General features: G+C 39.4%; 2 protein-coding genes across 9 annotated transcripts in view; one reads left to right on the top strand and one right to left on the bottom strand.

Annotated features, from left to right (window-relative positions):
* Positions 1-591: 591 nt before the first annotated feature.
* LOC112045803 (gastrula zinc finger protein XlCGF57.1) lies at positions 592-5790 on the bottom strand. Of its 2 annotated transcripts, XM_024082142.2 has the most exons (4): positions 5112-5790; positions 3476-3889; positions 2863-2911; positions 592-2590 (listed from the first exon to the last, which is right to left on the bottom strand). In XM_024082142.2, the coding sequence occupies exons 2-4, from the start codon at positions 3863-3865 to the stop codon at positions 1506-1508; spliced, it is 1524 nt and encodes a 507-aa protein (XP_023937910.2). In that variant the 5' UTR covers positions 3866-3889; positions 5112-5790; the 3' UTR covers positions 592-1505. The 2 variants fall into 2 exon arrangements, with proteins under 2 accessions (XP_023937910.2, XP_023937911.2); XM_024082143.2 differs by lacking the exon at positions 2863-2911 and having other exon boundaries at positions 2379-2590.
* Positions 5791-6527: 737 nt separating this feature from the next.
* LOC112045797 (zinc finger protein 436) overlaps positions 6528-27394 on the top strand; it is a 27298-nt gene continuing 6431 nt past the window's right edge. The window contains exons 1-7 of one of the 7 annotated variants that reach the window (XM_052889744.1): positions 6528-6595; positions 17310-17727; positions 22128-22302; positions 22370-22462; positions 23656-23799; positions 24258-24692; positions 26977-27044. In XM_052889744.1, coding sequence (XP_052745704.1) covers positions 17645-17727; positions 22128-22302; positions 22370-22462; positions 23656-23799; positions 24258-24692; positions 26977-27044 — 998 coding nt within the window. In that variant the 5' untranslated portion in view covers positions 6528-6595; positions 17310-17644. Of the gene's footprint in view, positions 6637-14536; positions 16809-17208; positions 17728-22127; positions 22303-22369; positions 22463-23655; positions 23800-24257; positions 24693-26976; positions 27045-27394 lie in introns of those variants that run through there. The other 6 variants (XM_052889743.1, XM_052889747.1, XM_052889742.1 and 3 more) reach the window with 6 other exon arrangements.

The raw sequence follows: 27394 nt of genomic DNA, 5'->3' as shown, positions 1-27394 counted from the left end.
GCGTGGAAGCCTGCATACGACGCTTAAGTAGTTGAAATTTAGCAGGGAGGTAGTTTATAGTTAGTAGACGATCGTTAAGAACAGATTTTGTGACAGGGCCGGATTAAGGAGGTCTAAGGGCGGAAGAAGTCACATCGTTTTTATTGGTATAACAGCTATTCACCAAATTAATGTTTACTTTAGTTAAATGGATTTGTAGCAGCGGCGAAGAGTTCATAGAATCCGATTCCCGTCGGGTTACCTTTAAAAATCCATGCATATTCATTGTTGTACTGTATCTATATGTATATATGAGAAACTGGAGTATATTACGCTATATGAATTTCCTTTTCTTTGGGAAGGCTTACCTTCATCTAAATTCCATCCTTCGCCACTGGTTTGTAGATAAATATTATTTAAAGAGAAAATGAGACCAAATATTTTATAAATACAATTTTATTGTTGTCATTATTGGTCATTATTGGTCATTATGGTCATCGCCATCCACGGACTGTTTGTTGTAGAGTATTTTATTTATATATTTATATCCTTTAGTTATACACTACAACACAGAATAAATAAAAATACAAGAAGTAGTGTACAAAAGGCAGCCTTATCGCTACATAGCGATTTCTTCCAGGCAACCTTACGTATTCCTGGTTTTGACGAGACAACGTCTTATAATTCGATGGAGCCGGCTGCACACTCGAAAAAAATTACGTCACGCATCGTTCTCTCGCTCTAGGGTAGCCAATTTTTATTACAAGAAATAAAGTATGTTCTGGTCTATGAAGATTATTAAACAGTATTTTAGATAAAATAAATTGAACCGACTTCAAAATCTCAAAAATAAACTAAAAAGCGAAAAATAACATCGCATGTGCTACCTTCTGATCACTTTGAAGGCGGTGTTCAGCCAGTGATGTATTAATAAAAGCCGCTTCTGAAAGAACCACGGGCAAGAACTGTCTTTTAATCGTAAAAGTTTATGATTTTATCGGCTTTAGTTAATGCATCACTGTGTTGGTACCGCCTTCAAAGTGATCAGAAGGTAGCACATGCGATGTTATTATTCGCTTTTTAGTTTATTTTTGTAATTTTGAAGTCTGTTAAATTTTTTGGTTAAAAATATATTTTTTTTTTTATTTTTCAGTTTTTAGTTTGTCCTAGCATTTAATTTTCATGAAAATTAAATGGAACCAATCTGGAAGCATACTCTTTCAAACAAAAAGATAATTTTTAAAATTGGTTAGGAAATTACGAAGTTATGCGGCAACAAACATAAAAAATCGAATTGAGAACCTTCTTTCTTTTAAAAAATGAAACCATTCCATCAGTATTTTCTTATGACGTTGTCACATTCAACTATCGTCAGTAATCAGACTTTACAGACAACCAGTTTTTTTTTAGTGTATCCCTGGCAGATACCAGAACTACTGGTCACACTGGTACTGGTCACACACACTGGTCACAAAACATTGTTCGTTGTTGTGTATTTTGGCGTCTCAAAGTAATTCACCTGAGTTTCAAAAACGTTTTGATTCTTTACCGGTGTGGATTTTTGCGTGATTTAATAAAGTACTTTTAGCTTTACATTTATATTCGCACACGTCACAAGAATAACGTTTTTCACCAGTGTGGGTTCTCATGTGATATAATAAATGACCTCTTCGTGCAAATGTTTTACTGCATATCTCACAAGAATGAGGCTTCACACCAGTGTGGGTTCTCGCATGCTTTGATAAATTACATCTAATGGCAGTTTTATAATTGCACATGTTACAAGAATAAGGCTTTTCACCAGTGTGGGATCTCATGTGAATTAATAAATTACCTTTATGTGAGAATTTAAAATTGCATATATCACAAGGGTAAGGCTTTTCACCAGTGTGGGTTCTCATGTGATCAAGTATATGACTCTTTTTTGTAAATCTATTATTACATATGTCACAAGTGTAAGGCTTTTCTCCAGTGTGAGTTTTTAAGTGGATAGATAAGGAACTACTGACGGCACACTTAAATTCGCATATCACACAAGAGTACGGTTTTTCACCAGTATGGATCCTCTTGTGATTTAATAAATTACGTTTATTTACAAGTTTAAGATTGCATATGTCACAGGAGTAAGGCTTTTCAACAGTGTGGGTCCTCTTGTGCACTATACTTTTGTGATTGTGTAAATCTCTTTTTTTGTCAAACTTATCATTGCATATCTTACAAGAATAAAACTTTACACCAGTGTGAGTTCTCTGTATGTGCTTCAATAAAGTGTCTTTTCTAGAAAATTTATAATTGCATATATCACAACAGTAAGGTCTGTCACCAGTATGAGTTTTCATATGATTTAGTAAATGATACTTCCGTGTACTATTATAACTACACATATTGCACGGATAGGACTTCTTAATAGCGAGGGCTCCAACATTATACAATGGTACTGCACAATTTGTGAATTTTCTCGTATCTGTACACACTGTAGTGCTCTGAGATGATAGGTTGTCCAGTTCGCTAATGTTAGTTTCAAGGGTTTGTTCGCTTTTCTGCGTCACAGCTGCTTCAGTTGCCTGTTTATTTTTTTTGATTGTCGCAATTCTCGCTGGCAGTGAAGCGACTGCAACAAAACATTCTACTTATTATTCATTTCTTGACAAGCTGAGAATATGATGTCAATCAATTGATAGCCGTGATTCCAGAGGGTGCGGGTTTGAATCCGAGTTTGAGACACGTGATATTTAATTTCTCAAAATACAACTCAAAAGTTGGAGGTGCATGCCCCAGACCGGATTCAAATCCTCCCCCCGGAATCGGAGGCAGAGGTCAAATCCACTGGGCTATCACCGCTATCACAAAATAGAACAAAACAAACAAGTACTCATCACTCACCTAAAGTCTGAGCAGAGCCTGTGGACGAAGGAGGGACGTTATTCAGTTTCTGTAATTATATTTAAAAAAAAATATTTTAAAACTGTGACATCTCATAAGAGCAAATAATGACAAAGGCATTAAAATTAAATAATATCATAAAAAGTTAATGATCACAAGGGCATAGCCTAGTGGAGCATTTTTACAATAGGGATGATGATGATTTTTTAAATTGTATATAAATTAAGAGTATGCTAATAGTAAAGCAATTTTGTAAAAGTAACAGGGTGTCTGCGATCATTACTTTCGGAGCTACAGGGATTTAAAGGGTCAGATTTGTGGCGCTGCCGCGGATCCCTGAAAAACGCCCCATACAAAATGGTACGAATTAATGACGTCGTAGTCATAATCGTTAGATTTGTACGTTCAAACAAAATTACTAATATCTTTGTTATTTGTGCGTATATTATTAAGTTATTGAAAAATGTCACATTTAATGTAAGAAAGCTAAAATTTTCATCTAATTACGATAAACGATTTTTAATAGATTTTGAAATTTTATAATCTTATTTTATTGTAAATATCCAGCCAATCTTCAAATATTAAGTCAATCAAAAGCAGAAAACCGTCTCACCTGAAGGTGCGTGATCATATGCTCATTGTAAGTATGCTCGTCAACAAATTCCTCCAAACAAATGGTGCAACCAAATGAGACCTCATACTTCAGCGGCTCCCGTCGCACCATATTCATATTATCACATTCATTTGAGGCAGGAGGCTCTTCAGGCTCGATCTTAACCGTCACACTGTGCTCGATTTTACATTCTGTGACGTCATGGTTTATGTTGTCACACTCTGACGTCACATCTTCAATCTCACTCTTTATGTCTATCTCAATAAACGTGTGTTCGGTTTTGTTGTTATCTGTGTGGCTGCCCCTGTCCATTAGGTGAGGGTTGCAGTGGTTTGGTCCCAGGGACTTTACTACAGATGTCTGTTTTAGGTGTTTATTTGTTTGTTCCATTGTTTCAATGTGTTGTGTTATCACCTGAAATGATATTTACATTTGTAATCTATATCTATACTAATATTATAAAGCTGAAGAGTTTGTTTGTTTTTATTGAACGCACTAATCTAAGGAACTACTGGTCCGATTTGAAATATTCTTTCAGTTTTAGAGAAGGACTCTGCACCCGCACGGTGATGCTCAATCACCATCAAAGTCCATGGATTGCTAAGATATTTTTCTCATAACATGACAATGCTTGAAAAAGTGCAAAACGAGCCACAAAATTCTCAATTATGAGCAAGGATAAATCAACTTAGACTTTGCAATCTCGAGATTTGATAGAAACATATAATATTTTAAACAATTTAGAAGAATTCAAATAAAGAAAGTATAGCCCTAAATTAAGAGGCTATAATAACAGACTCAGATGCCAAAGAGCTTCTCTTAAGCTGTTCTTCAAACACTTCCTCGATAATAGAGTAGTTAAATTGTGGAATAAATTGCCTGTGGATGTGTTAACCGCAAAATCACTGAATGTGTTTAAGAACCAGCTGTTTAAATTTATATGTAAATATATTAAATGTAATAACCTTAAGCTGTAAATATTATGTCTGCTAACAATATTAAATTTGTGTTTTTTCAGAAATGTGACTAACAACTACACTAACAAAAAAATATCCACTATTTATAGTGTCAAAATTAAGCTGGATATTAATCAATAATTGATTCCCAGCTTACACCGATCAACCTCTGAAAGTGTGTCTTCTTTACCACGCAACATTGGCAAAGTAAGTTGTACCCAGTTGGTACAGCAGCAAGCTATAAAATCAAAAATTTTTCAAAAAAACAATTATATTATATTATATTTATTTTAATATTATATTATATTATATTTATTTAACTATTTATATATATAATTACATATAATGTATTGCACCTTCCCGCTCTTTCTTAGCAAGTTCTCTCGTCAGGGGTTGCCTGGTAGAGATTACTTTTAGTAATAAGGCCACCTTTGCATGCTAAGTTTAATTTATGTTTTTAATGTTTCAATTTATAATTGTATTTTTGTGTGCAATAAAGTATTTCTTCTTCTTCTTCAATATATGCACATCAGCGAAAGCTGCTCGGCCAATAATAATGACAAATTCACTACGATAACTCCACTTCAAAATACATACCGGTGGAAACCAAGACACAACATCTGGACGTAATCACAGTTGTGACATGACAAATTTGCTATAATTTACTCCAATACACTTACCGGTGAAAACTAAGCCATTCACACTGGCCAGACTTCTGTGAATTCACACTGTCTGATGTATTTGCATTGAAAGGTACGCAGCAATGCATTGTCCCTGATCACTTGGTCCCCTCGTCACGCTTCGATGGAGAGGATGTTTATCAAAGAATTTATCTATGTATTGTTACAATTTCTCGTCTCTCAAGCCTTCAAAGATATACTCATCACAGAAACTCCGTAAGTAAGACTTATCACAAATATAACACAACTTAGTTGAATAGTTTGTAAATAATGAATAGTCCTCCCTTCACCTAACCTAACACAAAGACAGTCACAAACAGGGAACAGTATTTACTCAGGAGCACAAATGGTCATAATTCACAAACGTTATTTGCAAGAATTTGTCGCACCTATTGCATACTTCTGAAGTATTTACACAGAAAGGCACGCAGCACTGTATCTTGGTGTAGTTTGTGTTTTACGAACACAGAACACTAGGATTTTAATTTTTCTGTAAGGTGATTTCGCCAAGTATTTGAGAGTTTGTTCATATTATTGATATTTAAAAACATTTAGAAATATACATTAACCATATACTGACTCTTAAATCTATTCACACAATTTAAACCGTACCGCACCCCTTGTTTTTTTGTAAATAGAAGTAGAAGAAGGAAAAATAGTATACTATTATTGATATTTAAAAACAAAACAAATGTTTCATTAACCTTAAATAGATATCGACTCTGAGTCAAGGAACATATTTGCTCTGAGTCACAGAACCACAGAAAGAACACTAATACTCCTAACCACAATCACAAACGGCTAAAAAGACCTAACTCTGAGTAAATAAATATGTTCTGTCCACAGAATTGAGAATATTAGATATGTATTATACTACTCTATGATTAGATATGTCATATGTCAAATGTGAATTGTTTTGCTTATTCAGGGTTCCCAACTTAGGGGTTTTCCCCCCAGATTTAGGGGGCAAATAAGTGAAATGGGATTTTTTTAGGGGTCTGAAATTTTTAGGGGTATTTTCAGGGATTTTTTGACTCTTTAATATTTTTAAATTGATGATAATTTTAATATTTCTTTCTTGACCGAGCGACTTATAACGACATATAATACGTTATTCTACAACCACTCTGAGGCAATTGGAGGCAATTTTCATCGAATAAAAAAATTGGTAAAGTTCATTCAACATGTATGATTTAAAAAAATCTGAATCTTCAAATAAAGACGTAGTATTTTGTCTGTATTAAATATAGACTTTTGAAACATATGACAGCATATTATTTCTAAATTATTATGAATTTATATTTTTTAGGGGGACAACTCAATTATTAAGGCGATTTTAGGGGTTTTTGACACCAACTTTAGGGATAAATATTTTGGAGAGTTGGTAACACTGTGCTTATTGCAAAATTGCAAATTGGCTTCGCTAGCGTCGGCCAAGGTTGACCCACGTGCGGTGTATATTTCGAGTGTTTTTTTAGTGAAAAGTAGCCGATTTTTTTTGTTTTACTAACATATTTTGGTGGTGGTAAGTTCTAAATAGTAAGACAGGTAGGCATGGAGGTGGATCCGCCGCCTCGAAAGCCCCCAGACCCCGGCGGTTCAGAAACAGCACATGGTACTAGCAGAAAGCGTCCTGTCGAAGATGACAGGCCGTCAAATGATAGTGGGAAAAAAACATCCCCAGATCTAACCCAATCTTCGGGACTTCGCTCGCGTCGGCCTAGGTTGACCCACGTGCGGTGTATTTTTCGTGTGTTTTCTTTCTAGTGAAAAATAGCAGATTTTTTGTGTGGTGTGTTCTAATATATTTTGGTGGTGGTAAGTCCGAGGTTAGATATGGAGGTGGATCCGCCGCCTCGAAAGCCTCCAGACCCTGGGCCGTCAGCTCATGGAGTAAATAGAAAACGTCCTGTAGAGGATGACAGTCCGCCGAATGATCATACGGGCACCGGGAAGAAACCTTCCTCGAACTTGTCCCAACCCTCCAAGCAAACCATTTTTATTCATCCTTCTTTTTCTGAAGGCCCCAAACAGTATTTAGGATCCGACAAAGGTCCATTTATCATCCATGTGTCAAGGGAAATCTCCGACCCATCTGCGGGTACCACCATTCAGGCAATTAAATTTGGTCAATTTTTACACAGGAATAAGTTTGCTGACATAACAAATGACGGAGTTAAAAATATAGGGCGTAATAAAATAAGCGTAGAATTTGCTTGCAGTCAATCCGCAAACTTATTTCTTAATAGCCCAATTCTCAAATTAGCCAAATATCAAGCAATAATACCAACTTATAACGTAACTCGCATGGGCCTAGTAAGGGGAGTCCCTATTGACTGGCACATGGAGGAATTTGTTACATCCCTAGAATTGCCGACAGGTTGTGGTGAAGTTCTGAAAGCTCGCAGATTAAACCGCAAGGTGACAAATGATGGTGTTATAGAATGGATCCCAACCCAGTCGGCGGTTCTTACTTTTAGGGGCCAAGTCCTCCCATCAAAAATTTTTTCATTCTACACCTCCCTATCAGTGGAAACCTATAAGTATCCTACAATTCAGTGTCTGAGTTGCTGCCGTTTTGGCCACATTCGCACTCAGTGCAGATCAAAACCCAGGTGCTACAGGTGTGCGCAATCTCATACTGGAGACACATGTGAGGTGTCTAAAGAAAAAGCTTCATGTTTATATTGCTCAGGCAACCATTTTGCCTCTGACAAGCAATGCCCGGAGTTCAATAGGCAACAAGACATCAAACATATAATGTCCCAAGAGAACATTCCCTACATAGAAGCAGCATCACGCTTCCCCCCTGTCCGCAGATCGTACGCAGAGATGGCATTCTCATCCTCCCCGTCCTACACACCTCCTCATTCTAGGAACTCTCCACACCATAATACCTCTCCCCGTAAATCATATAGAGAAACTATCCTCCGTTCCCCCCGTCCTCGTGCACCCTTAGGTAAGGGGTACGATAAACAAGCTCATGCATCCTTCGTAAACACGCCGTCATCATCCCTCCCCAATGGTTGTGCCTTCGGGTCCAACCAAAAAGAAAACCTTTCCTCTCAAGGAAAGATGATGGAATTTTTATCAGAATTTTTAGTCAGTATCATTTCTCCATGCAGTGAAATGCCCTTACCGCCCAACGTTGCCCAAAATTTGTATAAATTGTTCGACATAGTTAAAAATGGCCCCAACGGCGATCCTGCAATGGAATAGTCAAAGCATTAGACCAAAAAAACAAGAATTAATTTCAATTATTAACCTGCATGACCCTGTTATTGTTGCCATCTCGGAGACATGGCTGAGGCCTGGTTCCCGTTTCCGGGTCCCGGGTTTCTTCTGTTTGAGGGATGACAGGAGTGACAGTCATGCAGGGAGTGCCATCTTCCTCCGGCACAACCTCCCTTATTCTTCTATCCCCCTTCCTCCTCACAGTGATCAGATTAATGCTGTTGCTGTGAGGTCTCTTAATATTTCCTTCTTGTCTCTGTACATACCTCACCCTAATTCTTCCTTGATCCCTGAGATCCAATCCATCCTATCATGCCTTCCCAGCCCAACTGTTGTTATGGGGGACTTCAATGCCCACCACACTATGTGGGGGTGTTTCAGCTGTGATGGTTTTGCTCCTTTACTGATAGACATCATTGAGGATGCCAACTTGTGTATTCTAAATGATGGCTCTCCAACTCGTAGAGCTTATCCATCTCAGAACCCGTCTGCAGTTGATCTGACTATTTCCTCTTCATCTCTTGCATCCCAACTATCCTGGAGAGTTCTTCCTAGTACCTATGGTAGTGACCACTTCCCAATCATCATATCACTGAATATTAGATCTGTCCCTCCTCAAAATCCTACCCCCCTGCTTAAATATAGACTGAATAAAGCGAACTGGTCTGCTTATGCCCAGTCCGTTGACAATATGATGGACTCTCTTCCAGTTCTGGATCATGATAGTGATTTTTTGACTTACTACAATCAATTTATTAACTCTCTTTTGTCTTCAGCCGATTCTCACATACCTAAGAAAAAAACTACTGCAAAAAATCAACTGCCTTCTCCACCCTGGTGGGATGAAGAATGCACTGATTTATTTAACCAGAGAACAACCGCAGAAGCTGAATATACAGCTTGCATGTCCAATAACAACTTTATTAAATTCCAACATATAGCTGCTAAGATTAAGAAAATAGTACCCAAAAAGAAAAAGGTTAGTTGGTCCACATTCTGTGAATCACTTAGTCCTAGATCCCCCTCCTCAGTTGTCTGGAATAATATCAGAAGATTCCGGAGATCCTTAAATCACTCTGATCCCATTTCCAATAACCCAACTGAATGGCTTAGTGCTTTTGCTGATAAAATTGCCCCCCCTTACGTCCCAACTATGGAAGATTCACTATATCCTATAGTAGTTTCAGATACGGATAAAATGGATGCCCGCTTTTCCTTCTCAGAGCTTCAAATAGCCCTTAGCGGTTTAAAAGATTCAGCCCCTGGTGAAGACGGTGTACCCTATTCTTTTTTGGTTAAATTAAATGATAAATCCAAACACTGTTTTCTTAACATGATAAATTATTTTTTTGAAAAGGGTTTTATTCCAGATGCCTGGAAAACCCAGTTAGTTATCCCCATTCTCAAATCTGGCAAAAATCCATCAGATCCTAATTCATATAGACCTATCGCACTGTCATCTACTTTAGTAAAAGTTATGGAGATCCTCCTTAAAAACAGATTGGAGTGGCTAATGGAGAGCAGAGGTGTACTGGCTCCTTCACAGTTTGGCTTCAGGAAAGGCTCTAGTACTGCAGACAGTCTCAGCATACTCACTACAGACATTCGAATTGCCTTTGGAAGGGGAGAGTACCTAGTGGGTATATTCCTAGATATTGCTTCTGCATATGATAATGTAATTCTTCCGTTACTCAGGCAAAAATTGCTCCAGCTGAGTGTACCACCGAGGATGACACATTTCATATGTAACCTGCTCTCTGGCAGGTCAGTGGTGTTAAAACACCAGTCCACCTTTCTTCCCCCCAGATCAGTCTGGAAGGGTCTTCCCCAAGGCTCTGTCCTCAGTCCCTTACTTTACAGTCTATATACTCATGACCTAGAATTGTCTGTGAACAATTTTTGTAACATTCTACAGTATGCTGATGATATTGTCCTTTACCATAGTTCTAGCTCTGTAGACGACCTACATCTTCATCTTAACTCTGCACTTTACTACCTAAGTCAATGGCTCTCTGATCATGGCCTTTCTCTAGCAGTGGATAAATGCCAAGCTGTAGTGTTTACAAGGAAGAGATCTATCCCTACTTTTAACTTAAGTTTTGAGGAACAACCCATCAACTTGACAGACAAAGCCAAATTTCTTGGTATTATATTAGATAGAAAACTAAACGGATTTGCACATTCACAATATATTACTAAAAAATGTGAGAAAGGTATCAATGTTCTACGGGCTGTAGCAGGAGTATGGTGGGGAGCTCACTCTTACTCCTTAAAACTATTATACAATGCACTAGTTCGTAGTCACATTGATTACTGTTCATTCATTTTAGATCCCTTAAATAAAACTACCTCAGAACTGCTGAACCGAATTCAATATAGGTCTCTTAGAATTGTTTTAGGGGCAATGAAGTCATCCCCCACAAATGCTCTACAGGTTGAATGTGTTGATCCTCCCCTGCATCTCAGGCGACAGTATCTATGTGATAGATTTATCAGTAAAACACTTCAGCTTTCTTCCCACCCTCTATGGTCCAAATTAACCCAGCTGTCAAAAGTTATTAGCCCTAGTAATCCCTCTCCATGTCTCCTTAATAGTTTTGAAAAATTCACTAAGCTTCCGCATCCCTTGTCATCATTATCAATAAATCCTCTATACTCTACATCATACGAGGCCCTTGTTTACAATCCTCCTGTGATTACAGATCTGGGTCTAACTAAAGATGCCCCTGATACCAACACAAAGTTTCAAGAAATTGTTCATCAAAATTGGTCAAATTACTTGTACATTTACACAGATGCTTCAAAATTCTCCCCTGAAAGTTGTGTTGGTGCAGCTTGCTGGGTTCCCAAATATAAAATAGTCTTGCAATTTAAATGTCCTCCAGAAACCTCGGTGTTCACAGGAGAGGCTGTTGCCTTGTTAGAGGCAATCCTGTTTGCCCGATCCCATAACATAAAACAAACTGTTATTTTTACTGACTCCCTTAGCTGCTTATATTCCATAAGGGAAAATCCTTTTAGAAGTAAGTCCAAATTTCCTATTATACTACAGATTAGGGAAGCTCTGTTCTCATGTCATGAAATTGGTTTGTCTATATTTCTAGCATGGATACCCAGTCATTCCGGCATCTCTGGTAATGAATCTGCGGACTCTTCTGCTAAGGCAGCTGTACAACTTGGCTCATTGGAACATTTTAAAAATTATTCACATGACCTCAGTAACTTAGCAAAAAACTATTTAGATAAATCTTGGCAATCATTCTTTAACCACTCAAAAACCCTTAAAGGTAAATTTTATGCATCAATTCAACCAAATATACCCAAGCGACCTTGGTTCTTTCACCATAGGTATGCTGACCGATGGGTCACCTCTACAATATCCCGTTTAAGACTTGGTCATGCCTGTACACCTGTCCACTTGAACAAAATTAGAGTGAGAGATCACTCTCTGTGCGAATGTGGTTTGGACGAAGGCTCAGTTTCCCATATCCTCTTCTCTTGCCCTAAACTTCTCCACCCCCTATATGATGTTCTTCCTCCTAAATTCCCACGTCCTTTAAATGTTGAGTGTTTGTTAATGTCTGTGTTTAGTCCCTATTGTAAATTTATATGTAAATATATTGAATGTAATAACATTAAGTTGTAAATATTATGTCTATTAACAATATTAATTTTGTGTTTTTTCAGAAGTGTGACTAACAACTGAACTAACAAAAGGTTTAAAAAAAAAAAAAAAAAATCCACTATATACAATGTCAAAATTATGCTGGATAATAATAATTAATACTTGATTCCCAGCTTACACCGATCAACCTCTATAAAAGTGTGTCTTCCTTACCACGTGACATTGGCGAAGTAAATTGTACCCAATTGGTACAGCAGCAAGCCATATAATCAAAAATTGAATTGAATTGAATTGAACCCAATCTTCCTTTCAGACTGTTTTTACCCACCCATCCTTTGCAGATGGCCCCAAAGAATATGACAATAATAACGACAAAGGCCCTTATATCATTCAAGTTTCCAGGGAAACCTTAGACCCATCTGCGGGTACTTCTATTCGTGCACTTAAATTTGGTCAGTTCTTACATAAAAATAAGTTTACAGACATAGTTTGTGATGGAGTGAAAAATATCGGACGCAATAAAATAAGTGTGGAATTCAGTTCCGCACAGGCTGCAAACTTATTTTTGAACAGCCCAATTTTAAAACTGGCTAAATATCAAGCCACTATACCTACGTATAACATTACTCGGATGGGTCTAGTCAGAGGTGTGCCCACAGAATGGCATATGGACGAATTTGTCGATTCTCTGAAACTACCAAACGGATGTGGGGCAGTACTAAAGGCCCGTAGGTTAAACCGCAAGTCGTCCAATGATGGAATTACTGAATGGATTCCAACGCAGTCGGTCGTAGTCACCTTTCGGGGCCAAATGCTCCCCTCTAAAATATTCTCTTTTTATTCCTCCCTTTCTGTTGAACCCTACAAATACCCCACCATCCAATGTCTTAACTGTTGCCGTTTTGGCCATATTCGCACTCAGTGCAGGTCTAAACCTAGATGTTATAGGTGTGCTCAAGCACATACCGGGGACTCTTGTGAGGTACTTAAAGATAAATCAACTTGCCTATACTGCTCAGGAAAGCACTTTGCATCTGACAAGAGCTGCCCTGAGTTCACTCGTTAAAAGTGTGATGTCACAGGAGAGCATCTCCTATATAGAGGCTTCGTCACGCTTTCCCCCTGTCCGCAGATCATTTGCAGATATAGCCTTTTCACCCTGTCCTTCATCCTCCCCTTTTCGCCCTATGAACTCTCCACGCCCAGCTAATGTTACTCCCCGCAAATCATATAGAGAGACAATCCTCCGGTCCCCTCGTCCCCGAGCCCCACTAGGCCAGGGATTCGATAAAAATGCCCATGAATCCATCACAAATAACCCAACATCATCCCTCCCCAATGGTTGTGCCCTTAGGCCCAACCCAAATGATAACCTCCCATCTCAAGGGAGAATGATGGAACTACTAACCGAATTCCTAGTTAGCATTATTGCTCCATGCAGTGAACTTGCCTTTACCGCCCAACGTTGCCCAAAACTTAACTGAACTGTTTAACATCCTTAAAAATGGCCCCAACAACAATACTGCAATGGAATAGCCAAAGTATTAGACCAAAGAAACATGAATTAATATCAATTATTAACCTGCATAAACCTGTCATTGTTGCCATCTCGGAGACATGGCTGAGGCCTGGTTCTCGCTTCCGGGTCCCGGGTTTCTTCTGTTTGCGGGATGACAGGAGTGACAGTCATGCAGGGAGTGCCATCTTCCTACGGCACAACCTCCCTTATTCTTCTATCCCCCTTCCTCCCCACAGTGATCAGATTAATGCTGTTGCTGTGCGATCCCTTAATATTTCCTTCTTATCTTTGTACATCCCTCACCCTAATGCTTCCTTGATCCCTGAGATCCAATCCATCCTATCATGCCTTCCCAGCCCAACTGTTGTTATGGGTGACTTCAATGCCCACCACACTATGTGGGGGTGTTTCAGCTGTGATGGTTTTGCTCCTTTACTGATAGACATCATTGAGGATGCCAACTTGTGTATTCTAAATGATGGCTCTCCGACTCGTAGAGCTTATCCATCTCAGAACCCGTCTGCAGTTGATCTGACTATTTCCTCTTCTTCTCTTGCATCCCAACTATCCTGGAGAGTTCTTCCTAGTACCTATAGTAGTGACCACTTCCCAATTATCATATCATTGAATACTAGATCTGTCCCACCTCAAAACCCTACCCCACTGCTTAAATATAGACTGAATAAAGCGAACTGGTCTGCTTATGCCCAGTCCGTTGACAATATGATGGACTCTCTTCCAGTTCTGGATCATGATAGTGATTTTTCGACTTACTACAATCAATTTATTAACTCTCTTCTGTCTTCAGCCGACTCTCACATACCTAGGAAAAAAACTTCTGCAAAAAATCAACTGCCTTCTCCACCCTGGTGGGATGAAGAATGCACTGATTTATTTAATCAAAGGACAACTGCAGAAGAAGAATATACAGCTTGTATGTCTAATGGAAACTTTATTAAGTATCAACACATAGCTGCTAAGATTAAAAGAATAGTCCCCAAAAAGAAAAAGGTTAGTTGGTCCACATTCTGTGAATCACTTAGTCCTAGATCGACCTCCTCAGTGGTTTGGAACAACATCAGAAGATTTCGCAGATCGTTAAATCACTCTGATCCCATCTCCAATAACCCAACTGAATGGCTTAGTGCTTTTGCTGATAAAATTGCTCCCCCTTATGTTCCAACTGTGGAAGATTCCACATTTCCTGCAGTAATTTCAACTACAGATAAAATGGATGCCCTCTTTTCCTTTGCAGAACTTCAAATAGCCCTTAGTGGTCTAAAAGATTCAGCCCCAGGTGAAGACGGTGTGCCCTACTCTTTTTTGGTTAAATTAAATGATAAATCTAAACACTGTTTTCTTAACATGATAAATTATTTTTTTGAAAAGGGTTTTATTCCAGTTGCCTGGAAAACCCAGTTAGTTATCCCCATACTCAAATCTGGCAAAAATCCATCAGATCCTAATTCATATAGACCTATCGCACTGTCATCTACTCTAGTAAAAGTTATGGAGATCCTCCTTAAAAACAGATTGGAGTGGCTAATGGAGAGCAGAGGTATGCTAGCTCCTTCCCAGTTTGGCTTTAGGAAAGGTCTCAGTACTGCAGACAGTCTCAGCATACTCACTACAGACATTCGAACTGCCTTTGGAAGGGGAGAGTACCTAGTGGGTATATTTCTAGATATTGCTTCTGCATATGATAATGTAATTCTTCCGTCACTCAGGCAAAAATTGCTCCAGCTGAGTGTTCCTCCGAGGATGACTCATTTCATATGCAACCTGCTCTCTGGCAGGTCAGTGGTGTTAAAACACCAGTCCACCTTTCTTCCCCCCAGATTAGTCTGGAAGGGTCTCCCCCAAGGCTCTGTCCTCAGTCCTTTACTTTACAGCCTATATACCCACGATCTAGAATTGTCTGTAAACAACTTTTGCAACATATTACAGTATGCTGATGACATTGTCCTTTACCATAGTTCTAGCTCTGTAGACGAACTACATCTACGTCTCAACTCTGCACTTTATTACCTAAGTCAATGGCTCTCTGATCATGGTCTTTCTCTAGCAGTGGATAAATGCCAAGCAGTAGTGTTTACGAGGAAGAGATCTATCCCTACTTTTAACTTTAGTTTGGAGGAACAACCTATCAACTTGATAGACAAAGCCAAATTTCTTGGTATTATACTTGATAGAAAACTAAACGGATTCGCACATTCACAATACATTTCCAGAAAATGTGAAAAAGGTATCAATGTTCTACGGGCTGTAGCAGGAGTATGGTGGGGAGCTCACGCTTACTCCTTAAAACTATTATACAATGCGCTAGTTCGTAGTCACATTGATTACTGTTCATTTATTTTAGACCCCCTAAATAAAACTACCTCAGAACTGCTGAACAGAATTCAATATAGGTCTCTTAGAATTGTCTTAGGGGCAATGAAGTCATCCCCCACAAATGCTCTACAGGTTGAATGTGTTGATCCTCCCCTGCATCTCAGGCGACAGTATCTATGTGATAGATTTATCAGTAAAACACTTCAGCTTTCTTCCCACCCTCTATGGTCTAAATTAACCCAATTGTCAGAAGTTCTTAGACCTAGTAATCCCCCTTCATGTCTCCTTAATAGTTTTGATAAATTCAATAATCTTCCACACCCCTTGTCATCATCACCAACAAATCCTTTGTATTCAACATCATATGAAGCCCTTGTTTACAATCCTCCTGTGATTACAGATCTGGGTCTAATTAAAGAAGCCCCTGATACCAACACAAAGTTTCAAGAAATTGTTCATCAAAATTGGTCAAATTACTTGTTCATCTACACAGATGCTTCAAAACTCTCCCCTGAAAGTTATGTTGGTGCAGCCTGCTGGGTTCCCAAATATAAAATAGTTTTGCAATTTAAATGTCCTCCAGAAACATCGGTGTTCACAGGAGAGGCTGTTGCCTTGTTAGAGGCAATCCTGTTTGCCCGATCCCATAACATAAAACAAACTGTTATTTTTACTGACTCCCTTAGCTGCTTGTATTCCATTAGGGAAAACCCTTTTAGAAGTAAGTCAAAATTTCCTATTATACTACAGATTAGGGAAGCTCTGTTCTCATGTCATCTAATGGGTTTGTCTATATTTCTAGCATGGATACCCAGTCACTCCGGCATCTCTGGTAATGAATCTGCGGACTCTTGTGCTAAGGCAGCTGTACAACTTGGCTCATTGGAACATTTTAAAAATTATTCACATGACCTCAACACCTTAGCAAAAAACTATTTAGATAAATCTTGGCAATCATTTTGGAACCAATCAAAAACCATTAAAGGTAAATTGTATGCCTCAATTCAACCAGACATACCCAAGCGACCTTGGTTCTTTCTCCATAGGTATGCTGTCAGATGGGTTACCTCCACAATATCCCGTTTAAGACTTGCTCATGCCTGTACACCTGTCCACTTGAACAAAATTAGAGTGAGAGATCACTCTCTGTGCGAATGTGGTTTGGACGAAGGCTCAGTTTCTCATATCCTCTTCTCTTGCCCTAAACTTCTCCACCCCCTATATGATGTTCTCCCTCCTAAATTTCCACGTCCTTTAAATGTTGAGTGTTTGTTAATGTCTGTGTTTAGTCCCTATTGTAAATTTATATGTAAATATATTCAATGTAATAACATTAAGCTGTAAATATTATATGTGTTAACAATATTAATTTTGTGTTCTTTCAGAAATGTGACTAACATCCACACTAACAAAAAAAAAAAAAAAAAAAATCCGCTATTTATAGTGTCAAAATTAAGCTGATTAATAATCAATTCTTGATTCCCAGCTTACACCGATCAACCTCTAAAAGTGTGTCTTCCTTACCCACGCGACATTGGCGAAGTAAATTGTACCCAGTTGGTACAGCAGCAAGCCATAAAATCAAAAATTGAATTGAATTGCAAATTGCAAATGCATTGTTTAAATCTTGGAATTTTTACAGGGTTTTAGTTTAAAACAATAAGCTTGATAGTCTTAAAACTAGTCAGGAATTATCAAAAGTGTTTTTCACAATCGCAGAGCTTTATCCGTGTCCCAGGGGCCAATACCCTGTAGGTAGGAGGTTTGGCCTATGATCAGTTTCATTTGATTATCACCTATTTTATTGTGAAACAAACCACAATGATGCAATGCTTCGTGCCTTTCTGTGGAAATACTTCTGGCAATGTATCTACATCTGGGGAGCACAGAATTACTTTCCATGAGTAAGTAGAAATATAGTATTTACATTTGCCACTGCTGTAAAATCTAACGCAATGATTAGTCAAGTCAACTAAACACAATGTTAGAAGAAAGAAGAGGTAGACAGGTTACAAAAACCACATTCGATGTTTACAACTGGCACATTAAAATTATTTCAACGGCGCGATGACAGTGCGGCGACTGGGCTAAGGTTTGCTAATTAGCATAGTTTTAACTTTCCACTTGCGGTCCGCGTGTAATCTATCTAGCTCTTTTTTCTTCTAACTTCATTGACTAAACAGGACAACTCTCCTCTCTCAGAATTCATGGATAAGTCAAACACATGAGCAGGCAGAGACCAGACTATGAACACCTATATACTCACAGTGCACAGATCTGTATTATCTCTAACTAGCTGACGCCGCGCGGTTTTACCCGCGAGGTTCCCGTTCCCGTTGAAATACGGGGATAATATATAGCCTTCCTCGACAAATGGGCTATCTAACACTGAAAGAAAATTTCAAATCGGACCAGTAGTTCCTGTAGTTTGTTAGATTAGTGCGTTCAATCAAACAAACAAACAAACCCTTCAGCTTTATAATATTAGTATAGACTTCCCTACTCTGGGCTGCTACTAAGAACTTATTGTGCACTAGACTAGACTGATCTACACTAGAAACCAACCACCACAGTAACATGCTCATAACTATAATGAACTGCTATGTTGTCTGTCTCAGTGTCTTGTGTGCCGAGTGAATGAGATTCCTTGTTTTGTCTACATCATACACTAAAGCAACTACAGTACACAACTCTAGCTGTGAATGAGCTTCCTTGTCATGTCTACATCATACACTAGCGCAGCTACAGTACACATCTCTAGCTGTGAATGAGCTTCCTTGTCATGTCTACATCATACACTAGATACAGTACACATCTCTAGCTGTGAATGAGCTTCCTTGTCATGTCTACATCATACACTAGTGCAGCTACAGTACACATCTCTAGCTGTGAATGAGCTTTTTTGTCATGTCTACATCATACACTAGCGCAGCTACAGTACACATCTCTAGCTGTGAATGAGCTTCCTTGTCATGTCTACATCATACACTAGATACAGTACACATCTCTAGCTGTGAATGAGCTTCCTTGTCATGTCTACATCATACACTAGCGCAGCTACAGTACACATCTCTAGCTGTGAATGAGCTTCCTTGTCATGTCTACATCATACACTAGATACAGTACACATCTCTAGCTGTGAATGAGCTTCCTTGTCATGTCTACATCATACACTAGTGCACCTACAGTACACATCTCTAGCTGTGAATGAGCTTCCTTGTCATGTCTACATCATACACTAAAGCAACTACAGTACACATCTCTAGCTGTGAATGAGCTTCCTTGTCAAGTCTACATCATACACTAGCACCGCTACAGTACACATCTCTAGCTGTGAATGAGCTTCCTTGTCATGTCTACATCATACACTAGCGCAGCTCCAGTACACATCTCTAGCTGTGAATGAGCTTCCTTGTCATGTCTACATCATACACTAGTGTACCTACAGTACACATCTCTAGCTGTGAATGAGCTTCCTTGTCATGTCTACATCATACACTAAAGCAGCTACAGTACACATCTCCAGCTGTGAATGAGCTTCCTTGTCATGTCTACATCATACATTAGTGTACCTACAGTACACATCTCTAGCTGTGAATGAGCTTCCTTGTCATGTCTACATCATACACTAGTGCAGCTACAGTACACATCTCTAGCTGTGAATGAGCTTTTTTGTCATGTCTACATCATACACTAGCGCAGCTACAGTACACATCTCTAGCTGTGAATGAGCTTCCTTGTCATGTCTACATCATACACTAGATACAGTACACATCTCTAGCTGTGAATGAGCTTCCTTGTCATGTCTACATCATACACTAGCGCAGCTACAGTACACATCTCTAGCTGTGAATGAGCTTCCTTGTCATGTCTACATCATACACTAGATACAGTACACATCTCTAGCTGTGAATGAGCTTCCTTGTCATGTCTACATCATACACTAGTGCACCTACAGTACACATCTCTAGCTGTGAATGAGCTTCCTTGTCATGTCTACATCATACACTAAAGCAACTACAGTACACATCTCTAGCTGTGAATGAGCTTCCTTGTCATGTCTACATCATACACTAGCACCGCTACAGTACACATCTCTAGCTGTGAATGAGCTTCCTTGTCATGTCTACATCATACACTAGCGCAGCTCCAGTACACATCTCTAGCTGTGAATGAGCTTCCTTGTCATGTCTACATCATACACTAGTGTACCTACAGTACACATCTCTAGCTGTGAATGAGCTTCCTTGTCATGTCTACATCATACACTAAAGCAGCTACAGTACACATCTCCAGCTGTGAATGAGCTTCCTTGTCATGTCTACATCATACATTAGTGTACCTACAGTACACATCTCTAGCTGTGAATGAGCTTCCTTGTCATGTCTACATCATACACTAGTGTACCTACAGTACACATCTCTAGCTGTGAATGAGCTTTTTTGTCATGTCTACATCATACACTAGCGCAGCTACAGTACACATCTCTAGCTGTGAATGAGCTTCCTTGTCATGTCTACATCATACACTAGATACAGTACACATCTCAGAGACCAGACTATGAACACCTATATACTCACAGTGCACAGATCTGTATTATCTCTAACTAGCTGACGCCGCGCGGTTTTACCCGCGAGGTTCCCGTTCCCGTTGAAATACGGGGATAATATATAGCCTTCCTCGACAAATGGGCTATCTAACACTGAAAGAAAATTTCAAATCGGACCAGTAGTTCCTGTAGTTTGTTAGATTAGTGCGTTCAATCAAACAAACAAACAAACTCTTCAGCTTTATAATATTAGTATAGACTTCCCTACTCTGGGCTGCTACTAAGAACTTATTGTGCACTAGACTAGACTGATCTACACTAGAAACCAACCACCACAGTAACATGCTCATAACTATAATGAACTGCTATGTTGTCTGTCTCAGTGTCTTGTGTGCCGAGTGAATGAGATTCCTTGTTTTGTCTACATCATACACTAAAGCAACTACAGTACACAACTCTAGCTGTGAATGAGCTTCCTTGTCATGTCTACATCATACACTAGCGCAGCTACAGTACACATCTCTAGCTGTGAATGAGCTTCCTTGTCATGTCTACATCATACACTAGATACAGTACACATCTCTAGCTGTGAATGAGCTTCCTTGTCATGTCTACATCATACACTAGCGCAGCTACAGTACACATCTCTAGCTGTGAATGAGCTTTTTTGTCATGTCTACATCATACACTAGCGCAGCTACAGTACACATCTCTAGCTGTGAATGAGCTTCCTTGTCATGTCTACATCATACACTAGATACAGTACACATCTCTAGCTGTGAATGAGCTTCCTTGTCATGTCTACATCATACACTAGCGCAGCTACAGTACACATCTCTAGCTGTGAATGAGCTTCCTTGTCATGTCTACATCATACACTAGTGCACCTACAGTACACATCTCTAGCTGTGAATGAGCTTCCTTGTCATGTCTACATCATACACTAGTGCACCTACAGTACACATCTCTAGCTGTGAATGAGCTTCCTTGTCATGTCTACATCATACACTAAAGCAACTACAGTACACATCTCTAGCTGTGAATGAGCTTCCTTGTCATGTCTACATCATACACTAGCACCGCTACAGTACACATCTCTAGCTGTGAATGAGCTTCCTTGTCATGTCTACATCATACACTAGCGCAGCTCCAGTACACATCTCTAGCTGTGAATGAGCTTCCTTGTCATGTCTACATCATACACTAGTGTACCTACAGTACACATCTCTAGCTGTGAATGAGCTTCCTTGTCATGTCTACATCATACACTAAAGCAGCTACAGTACACATCTCCAGCTGTGAATGAGCTTCCTTGTCATGTCTACATCATACATTAGTGTACCTACAGTACACATCTCTAGCTGTGAATGAGCTTCCTTGTCATGTCTACATCATACACTAGTGTACCTACAGTACACATCTCTAGCTGTGAATGAGCTTCCTTGTCATGTCTACATCATACACTAGTGTACCTACAGTACACATCTCTAGCTGTGAATGAGCTTCCTTGTCATGTCTACATCATACAGTGAATACAGAAAGTTAGTTACAATTATTTCACCCATAAATATAGTGCACCTGTAACAAGGTTGGAGCTTCACTAACTGTGTGTTACTCTTGTTTAAGTTTAATTAGATGTAGGCAACAGCATACACATAGCGGGAGACAATAATTACCTACCCAAGAACAAGAAGAAAGCTCTTACATTAGTACATTCAAGTGTTGGCTGTGCATACTATGAATGGAAGCTTTCAGGTTACCCAGTGAGGTCCATCTCCGTGCTGCTTGGCTCAGAGCCCTCGGCAAACAAGACAATCATCTACCCGACCCTGCCGTGGTCTGCTCGCAGCATTTCATAGATGATGACTTCTGTGATGCAGAGAGCTGTGCACGACAACTGCGCTCTGATGCCATTCCTTCCACACTGCTGGTAGGTTTCTCACAAATGTTATGTAATCATGCAAACTGTAGTGTAGTGACCAGCAGTGTACTTGCAGATGTGCGTGGTGTGTCTGGACACTGACAGCAAGCTGCTGCTGATGAGTGAACACAAGCTGGAGGAGGCCTATGAACAGTTCACTGGACTGCAAGTATGTTGATGCTCAAATTGTACTGCACATTCACTGTAAAGAGATTTGAGTATTAATAGAAAATAAACTTACAGCTGTTATTTACTTACTTCTGAGACTATATTATATATTTGGGACATGGTGACATTGGAGTTATATGTTTTAAGCAAGCAGATGATAAATGGAAAAACTGTTGCCTTAGCCAATACAAACATTGCAACTTTAGCTCAGTAAAAAATATATTTTGTTACAATAAAAAATACAACCGACTTCACTTTACTAAACTAAAAAGTGAAAAATAACATATAAAACACATTAGTGGTCTCTACAATATTTGAAAGATTCCCTCGATTTCTCCAGGATCCCATCATCAGATCCTTTACTAAACTTAAAAGTGAAAAATAACATATAAAACACATTAGTGGTCTCTACAATATTTGAAAGTTTCCCTCAATTTCTCCAGGATCCCATCATCAGATCCTTTACTAAACTTAAAAGTGAAAAATAACATATAAAACACATTAGTGGTCTCTACAATATTTGAAAGTTTCCCTCGATTTCTCCAGGATCCCATCATCAGATCCTTTACTAAACTTAAAAGTGAAAAATAACATATAAAACACATTAGTTGTCTCTACAATATTTGAAAGTTTCCCTCGATTTCTCCAGGATCCCATCATCAGATCCTTTACTAAACTTAAAAGTGAAAAATAACATATAAAACACATTAGTTGTCTCTACAATATTTGAAAGTTTCCCTCGATTTCTCCAGGATCCCATCATCAGATCCTTTACTAAACTTAAAAGTGAAAAATAACATATAAAACACATTAGTTGTCTCTACAATATTTGAAAGTTTCCCTCGATTTCTCCAGGATCCCATCATCAGATCCTTTACTAAACTTAAAAGTGAAAAATAACATATAAAACACATTAGTTGTCTCTACAATATTTGAAAGTTTCCCTCGATTTCTCCAGGATCCCATCATCAGATCCTGACATGATTACTATGGGACCAAATGGAAAGCATATCAAAGGAAAAAAACAAATTTTCAAATTGGTTTAGGCGTCTTCAAATAATCGGTGAACATACTTAAAAAAAAGAGATTCCGACGAATTGATAACCTCCTTCTTTTTTGAAGTAGGTTAAAAATAATAAACTACTAGACATATTGTTATCTAATCTACTTACTAACACAGACAATTCTGTGCAGTTGTTTCAGTTGTGTCGTCGAGCAAACCTGAAGCAAACACTGTGTGTGCTGTGTGCTCAGAGATTGAAGAACTTCAGTAGATTTAGAGACTTGAGTTTCAGAGTCCATTCAGTGATGACATACTTAGTCGAACAACATTTAGCTGTGAGTAATTAGCAGTAACTGCGATTTCATTTGCCTGACATACAAACACACATATAATATATGTACATGTGTTGTTATATTTTACCTACCTGCACCTCATATAACATACATTTTGACGACCTCCGTGGCGCAGTGGTGAGTGCGGTAGATTTACAAGACGGAGGTCCTGGGTTCGATCCCCAGCTGGGCCGATTGAGGTTTTCTTAATTGGTCCAAGTCTAGCTGGTGGAAGGCTTTGGCCGTGGCTAGTTACCACCCTACCGACAAAGACGTACCGCCAAGCGATTTAGCGTTCCGGTACGATGTCATGTAGAAACCGAAAGGGATGTGGATTTTCATCCTCCTAACAAGTTAGCCCGCTTCCATCTTAGATTGCATCATCACTTACCATCAGGTGAGATTCTAATCAAGGGCTAACTTGTAAAGAGTAAAAAAAAAATACATTTTTCTTGTTTCAGATTACTAAACAACATATAGGAACAATGTACCACGCAACAAGACAACTGAAGTGCAGTTTTACTCGTACAACATTAGGAGCTGAGCACTGTGACTTGTACATAGATCACACTGATGAAGAGGAACAGCCAGCAGAGGAATCTGTGGAGGCAGATGTTGCAGCAGTTGCAGTCAAGGATGAACACAGTTTTGACTCCAAAAGCCATTTCGATAATGAAGATCCATATAATGAAGAATACTCAGACTTGAGTATAAAATTGGCAGCAAAACTGGATGAAACTCTTACCAGAACAGCTGCAGATTCTTGCTCAGCAGTCATAAAAAACGAAGCGCATACTCCCATAAAGTGTGAAGTTCCAACTCTTCAGTGTACGCTATGTTTTGAGGAGTTTGTGCAAGAGAATGCGTACAATGAACACATGAGCTTGCATCTCCAGGTGAGAATGTCTTCTTCTTTTTCTTCTTCATTCCTGGGCCTTTTCCGCACTTGTCCACTAAGGTTTGGCCGTTGTACGTAGGTCCATTTGGTGCTGGTCCCTGCTGGAGTCACTCTAGCCAACCAAGCTTGCTCCAGAAGCTTAGCAGGTCATCGAACACCTCATGGAGTGTTGCTGGGGAACCAATGTTTACTTCTTCTTCTTTTCCTGGGCCTTTTCCGCATTTGGCCACTAGGGGTTGACCTTTGTACGTAGGTCCATTTGGTGCTGGTCCCCGCTGCAGTCACTCCAGCCAACCAAGCTCGCTCCAAAAACTTAGCAGGTCACCAAACGCCTCATGGAGTGTTGCTGGGGATCCAATGTGTGCTGAATGTTGTTCGTATACACCTCTGCATCTAAGAGTCCAAACATATTATATATTTGTCCAAACAAACAAAGCGAATAGTACTTGTAGAGCTTAGTGTGCCGTTCCGAAGAACCACAGTATAAAAGAGAATAAATATTATGACCTAACAAATGAACTAACTAAAAATGGCCATGTAGTTAGTCTGTACGCCGTAGAAGTAGGTGCGAGAGGATTACCATCAAAATCTCTATGACTTGCTTAAAGACCTTGGCCTCTCTAGAAGTGCAGCTAGTTCCATGTTAGAACGAGTATCCAAAGCTGCTCTAATAGGATCTTACCTTTGGCTAGGCAGGGAGAACAACACGAGCAGAGAAGGGGAGTGTTGATCGATCGTCAAAGAAATCCTTAACCCTACATCCAGTAGTCACAAGTGCAGGACTCTGCTCGGAGTTGTTCTCTCTACCACGCAATGGACTCGGCACCCGCACGGTGAATTTATGGAATGCTGATATTCGTCTCATTAACATGTACCGTTGTTTCTTCTTCCTCCATGCATGCTCTGCACAAAGAACTGTCGGTTATACCTAGAACCAAAAGGTGTTTATTTAGTAAACAGTGCCCTGTCATTAGTTCTGTTACTGTTTTAAGTTTGCTACGTTTAAGCTTAAGTAGTTTTGTCGTTAGACGTGGGTTGGTAATGCATCTTTTCTGTGTTTGCAGTCACTTGTGTTAGCCCATGACTCTGCATGTGACATCAGTGTCTCCTTGCCATGCCATGTTTTGTACTCGTCGTCATCAACCCACATTCGGCTCACTGCTGAGCTCGAGTCTCCTCTCAGAATGAGAAGGGGTAAGGCTAATAGTCCACCACGCTGGCCCAATGCGGATTGGCAGACTTCACACACGCAGAGAATTAAGATAATTTTCTGGTATGCAGGTTTCCTCACGATGTTTTCCTTCACCGATTGAGACACGTGATATTTAATTTCTTAAAATGCACACAACTGAAAAGTTGGAGGTGCATGCCCCGGACCGGATTCGAACCCACACCCTCCGGAATTGGAGGCAGAGGTCATATCCACTGGGCTATCACGGCTCAACCCCTATCTAACCCCTCTCGTTCTGAGAGGAGACTCGAGCTCAGCAGTGAGCCGAATATGGTTTGAATGCATTTGCGGAAAGGTTTTGTTTTGTAGGGTATTGGTACCATTGGGAGTGGTCCATTAACCTTCAGTGTTATACCTTTGCGTGCGAGTTCATCTGCCCTGTCGTTTCCAGTGTTTCCGTTATGACCCTTCACCTTAGACCATTAAAAAGAAAGAACCTGCCTCGTAAACCGTTACCCCTCTGTCGAAGATCAAGAATCAATGATCTAACGCGTTTATAAAAACTGTTGCTATAGATTCGATGTTCATTGTTGTAATGGTTTTCGTCGTGTAAAGAGCTTCCTAAAAATACCGGTTTGTGTAGTTGAATGGCATAAAAAACGGCCAAAAACTTGTAGTTTAGTAAAAGATGGAGTAACGTTTCATTTGTAAGTATTTCTAACTTAATTTTATCATATTTGTAATGAAAACGATTTCTAAAAAGAATCGATTCATTTGACGGAACAGCAAAAAATCGATCAAGTAATCGAACATTCTATATATATATTCTGTGGATAGTCTAAGCGATGTGTTGTTTAGTCTGTGTAAAAATTACTCGTGTGTGTATTGCGAGTCAATTATATAGTTGTGTGTAGTGTATGGACACAGAATATACTTAATGGTGTTAAATGTTTTCGATGTGCGAGTTTACCTCGTCCTAGTCAAAAAAAGAAAAGACTTATTTGTTGGTGAATTTGGGTGCGAAACAGGTCCATTCTTATGAATGGTCTAAGCCCTTCACCCATTTTATGACGTTGATGTCAGACATGTTACAAATGGGTTTTGTATTCAGCAGAATGCTGTATGTGACGCATCACAAGAGTGCAAGCCTCGTGCAGCTGAGCTTGAACTGGAGAACAAGTCAGTACACGATTTATTATTACAGTTATTATTTAACTTTGCATGCAAGTTCATCATTCTCAACCCATATTCGGCTCACTGCTGAGCTCGAGTATCCTCTCAGAATGAGAGGGGTCAGGCCAATAGTCCACCACGCTGACCCAATGCGGATTGGCAGATTTCACATGCGCAGAGAATTAAGATAATTCTCTGTTTTTCCTTCACCGTTTGAGACACGTGGTATTTAAATTCTTAAAATGGACTCAACTGAGAAGTTGGAAGTGCTGCCCCGGACCATATTCAAACCCACACTCTCCGGAATCGGAGGCAGACGTCATATCCACTGGGCTATCACGGCTCATTGTTATCTT

This window comes from Bicyclus anynana, chromosome 26 (assembly GCF_947172395.1).
Source record: "Bicyclus anynana chromosome 26, ilBicAnyn1.1, whole genome shotgun sequence".
NCBI lineage: Eukaryota > Metazoa > Arthropoda > Insecta > Lepidoptera > Nymphalidae > Bicyclus > Bicyclus anynana.
This window is presented reverse-complemented; position numbering and strand designations above follow the sequence as displayed.

What these genes read in the sequence shown, in the direction of transcription:
- LOC112045803 (XM_024082142.2), bottom strand. Translation starts at nt 3,865, where the DNA reads ATGGAACAAACAAATAAACACCTAAAACAGACATCTGTAGTAAAGTCC. An exon ending in ATATGATCACGCACCTTCAG is followed by an intron (nt 2,912 to 3,475) that starts GTGAGACGGTTT and finishes ATATAATTACAG; the next exon opens with AAACTGAATAACGTCCCTCC. An exon ending in AGGCTCTGCTCAGACTTTAG is followed by an intron (nt 2,591 to 2,862) that starts GTGAGTGATGAG and finishes GTTTTGTTGCAG; the next exon opens with TCGCTTCACTGCCAGCGAGA.